A 3,595-nucleotide genomic window follows, 5' to 3' on the forward strand; every position below is an offset into this window, starting at 1 on the left:
TTTAAAACTTTAATTAGGTGTTTTTTCATAAAAACTTTAAACGGGCAAAACTTAGCGAGCAAAAGTTTACTAGGCAACTCTGTCCATTGGGAGAGCAATCAGCTGACACGTTCTTATGGAAAAAACCAAAATTGTTTTGATTTTACGTTCCGAGCTACGCATGGTTCAATTATGTACAGGTTGGCTCATCTCATCAGCTGATTTTATTTATGTCATTGCATGGTCGAAGGGATTGTCAAAAGGAGATGGCAAACTCAAAATGAAACCAACACATTGGCAACATTTTACTTACCCATACAAAAACTGGTAAGTTTTATGTTTCCATTCCATACCATTCGCACCAACACCAATACGAAGATTTTGACAATTTGAACAGACATATTTTGTTGCTTACCAGATGAGCCAACCTGTATATAGTTGAACCATTAGGCTACGTACGAACGTGCGTTGAACGCCGGTGAGTTTTCTTTTACATTGCACATTCATAAGCATTGTTTACTATATAGTTTGGCAGCTTAAATAGAGGTTATGTTGCGAATAGAGTGGAAGGAAGTGGACTAGGCAGTCGAATGTCATATAATGAAGGAATGGTGTTCGGAGTTTTTTCAAAGTTAAAAAAAAAATGATAAAGCTTTAATATAAGTAAAACTATTGTTTTAATAACAAAAAAATCGCCTTATATATTCTATAGACATAAATTCGTAAGGATTATCTCACTTTAAAATTTGAGTTAAATAATCTAAAGTTTTTGTTTGAAACTGAGTCGAGAACTGTGCGTGTGAATGTGCGAATTTTCACCGATCAGCTGTTAGTTGCGCTACTTCGTAAAATTTACAATGTTCATAAGATACGTCGTGCCAGCTGACACGTTTTTTGCGCGATTGCGCATTGTGTGCAGAACAAAGATGACTTGACGCTAACTCTCTCATTTTGTGCCGGCAACAATCACAGATAAATCCCTCGCGCCAGCTCATGGTTCAACTATATACAGGTTGGCTCATCTGTAAAGCCACAAAATATGTCTGTTCAAATTGTCAAATTCTGTGTATTGGTGTTGGTGCGAATGGTATGGAATGGAAACATAAAACTTAGCAGTTTTTGTATGGGTAAGTAAAATGTTGCCAACATTGTAAATTTTACCAAGTAGCGCAACTAACAGCTGATCGGTGAAAATTCGCACATTCACACGCACAGTTCTCGACTAAGTTTCAAAACAAAACTTTAGATTATTTAATTCAAATTTTAAAGTGGGATAATCCTTACAAATTTATGCATACAGAATATATATGGCGTTTTTGTTGTTATTAAAACAATAGTTTTATTTATATTAAAGCTTTTATCATTTTTTTTTTTAACTTTGAAAAAACTCCGAACACCATTCCTTCATTATATGACATTCAGGCAGTCGACCACTGCCTTCCACTCTATTCGCAACATAACCTCTACTTAAGCTGCCAAACTATATAGTAAACAATAGCCGTGTTTTTTAACACGCGCGTATACGTTTCGTTTGCGCGTGTTAAAAAACGCCTATCTTCGCTTAGATAATGCTTAGGAGACCCATCTAGCGGCTGTGGTAAAACAACTAGCTACAGCAACAGGGTGTAGCGAAAAGCGGAGACGCAACGCTCTGATGGCCATAGGGTATAACATATAGCTGAATCAGTTGCGATGAATTGTGGACACACATATAATACATAGAATTAGTGTACAGGGTGAAACAAAGACACATATTTCAGTTACATCTGAGTATAATGCGTATTGAAATTTAGTAGGACAACATTTATGCGCAGCAATTTCAGAGGTGTATTTATAGTTTGTCTCTTAGCAGTTAATATAAAGTTTAAGCGTAAACGGATATACGCGTGTTAAAAAACACGGCTAATGGTTGCCAATGTGTTGGTTTCATTTTGAGTTTGCCATCTCCTTTTGACAATCCCTGTGACCATGCAATGACATAAATAAAATCAGCTGAGGAGTTGAGCCAACCTGTACATAATTGAACCATGGTACAGGTCTACAAGTAGGACTTGTAGCAGCACGCACATACACAGCCACGGTCACCTGATAAAATGCTTGTTCTTGTTCGTTTTTTTGTGGATGCTTTGGCACTGTTTTACTTCTTAGGTCCAAGAAAAGTGTAGTAGCTGCTAACGAAAATTTCGTAAAATTTTTATCGTAAAATTACAAAGAAATGCCTTATTTACTTTCAAACGAGCACTTAATTACATCCCTCTTTAGAATCCTAATGTTTTCTACAATTTTAATTAACAAATTGTGATACTTTATTACCGAGGACGATTGCTAAAACACGACCAAAACCGTCGGGGAGGTATTAATAGACGCGTTTTTGCTCGCTTCCAATTCGTTTTCGCCTTTGGGCTATTGATAAAAGGACAAAACGCGTATTTTCATTTCTCTTTCCACATTTTTGGACGGGTTATTGTAATCAACCTCGGTTTCAAACTTTTTTTCGCGGAGAACTTTTGAACGGGTAGAAAATTTAGCACCCGTGTTTGTATTCTTAATACTCGAATAACTACGCGTCCTCAGATATCCCAATTTAAGACGTTTGTATAATTTTCTGTAGGACCCATATAGGTGCACTACATTTTATACTAAATTCGTTCAAAAATTTACCATCACAGCAACCCATATCTGATTAAACAAACACAGTCAGCTGTTATACTGCTTCTAATCACAAATTATGTGATTTGTGGTTTCTAATGTTTCAAATTTTTTCTTCATCATGCAAAAATGTGCAATACTTATTAAACGGATAATTCATACACAAACTTATCTAGCTAAACAAATACCACGCAATCTTAAGGGAAAAAGTAAAAGTTCACAAGAATGGCTAACACGCCAATTAGCAGATCCTTACGTTGAGAAAGCGAGAATTATGAATCTTCGATGTCGAAGTGCATTCAAACTAATTGAAATTGATGATAGGTTCAAAATACTTAAACCAGGCGATAATGTGCTGGACTGTGGTGCCGCTCCAGGCAGCTGGTCCCAAGTAGCAGTAGATCGTACAAATGCCAATGGAGCTAAAGAAGGCTGTAAGAAAGGAGCGGTATTTAGCATAGACTTGTTGCATTTACATGCAGTGCCGGTAAGAGATTATATATTTAGCAATAACAAATGGTATTAATTTTTATTGTATGTCCATGTGTAGGGTGCCATTACATTTGGAGGTTTGGATTTTACATCTAAATCAGCACAAAAGCGTCTCCGGGAGGCATTAGCAGGTCGTCGAGTGAATTGTGTAATTTCTGATATGGCACCAAATGCTACGGGAATACGTATGTTGGATAATGAGAACATAATGAATTTGTGTTATGCAGCTTTACGTTTTGCGGTATCTATGTCTGCACCCGATGCACATTTAGTAGTTAAATTGTGGTCAAATGGCGATGTGGCTAAATTCGAAAAAGATATGGAACGATTTTATGAACATGTGAAACGTGTTAAACCGGAGTCAAGTCGTTCAGATTCTGCTGAAATTTTTTTGGTTGCTCGCCGTTTCAAAGGACTAGAAAATGTGGGCGAAACATAAAATAAATGGAATAAACTCTATGTATATGCACAAAAA

At 36.5% G+C, this 3,595-nt stretch overlaps 1 protein-coding gene across 1 annotated transcript; it reads left to right on the plus strand.

Moving 5' to 3' along the window:
* The first annotated feature begins 2,670 nt into the window (after positions 1–2,670).
* On the plus strand, positions 2,671–3,595 carry Mrm2 (Mitochondrial rRNA methyltransferase 2). Its single transcript, XM_067769887.1, has 2 exons — positions 2,671–3,115; positions 3,179–3,595. The coding sequence occupies exons 1-2, from the start codon at positions 2,750–2,752 to the stop codon at positions 3,557–3,559; spliced, it is 747 nt and encodes a 248-aa protein (XP_067625988.1). The 5' UTR covers positions 2,671–2,749; the 3' UTR covers positions 3,560–3,595.

Source organism: Eurosta solidaginis, chromosome 1 (assembly GCF_040869045.1).
Source record: "Eurosta solidaginis isolate ZX-2024a chromosome 1, ASM4086904v1, whole genome shotgun sequence".
NCBI classification, from domain to species: domain Eukaryota; kingdom Metazoa; phylum Arthropoda; class Insecta; order Diptera; family Tephritidae; genus Eurosta; species Eurosta solidaginis.

Coding starts and splice junctions, on each gene's coding strand:
- Mrm2 (XM_067769887.1), top strand. CDS start 2,750: ATGCAAAAATGTGCAATACTTATTAAACGGATAATTCATACACAAACT. Junction 3,116..3,178: donor TGCATTTACATGCAGTGCCG/GTAAGAGATTAT, acceptor GTCCATGTGTAG/GGTGCCATTACATTTGGAGG.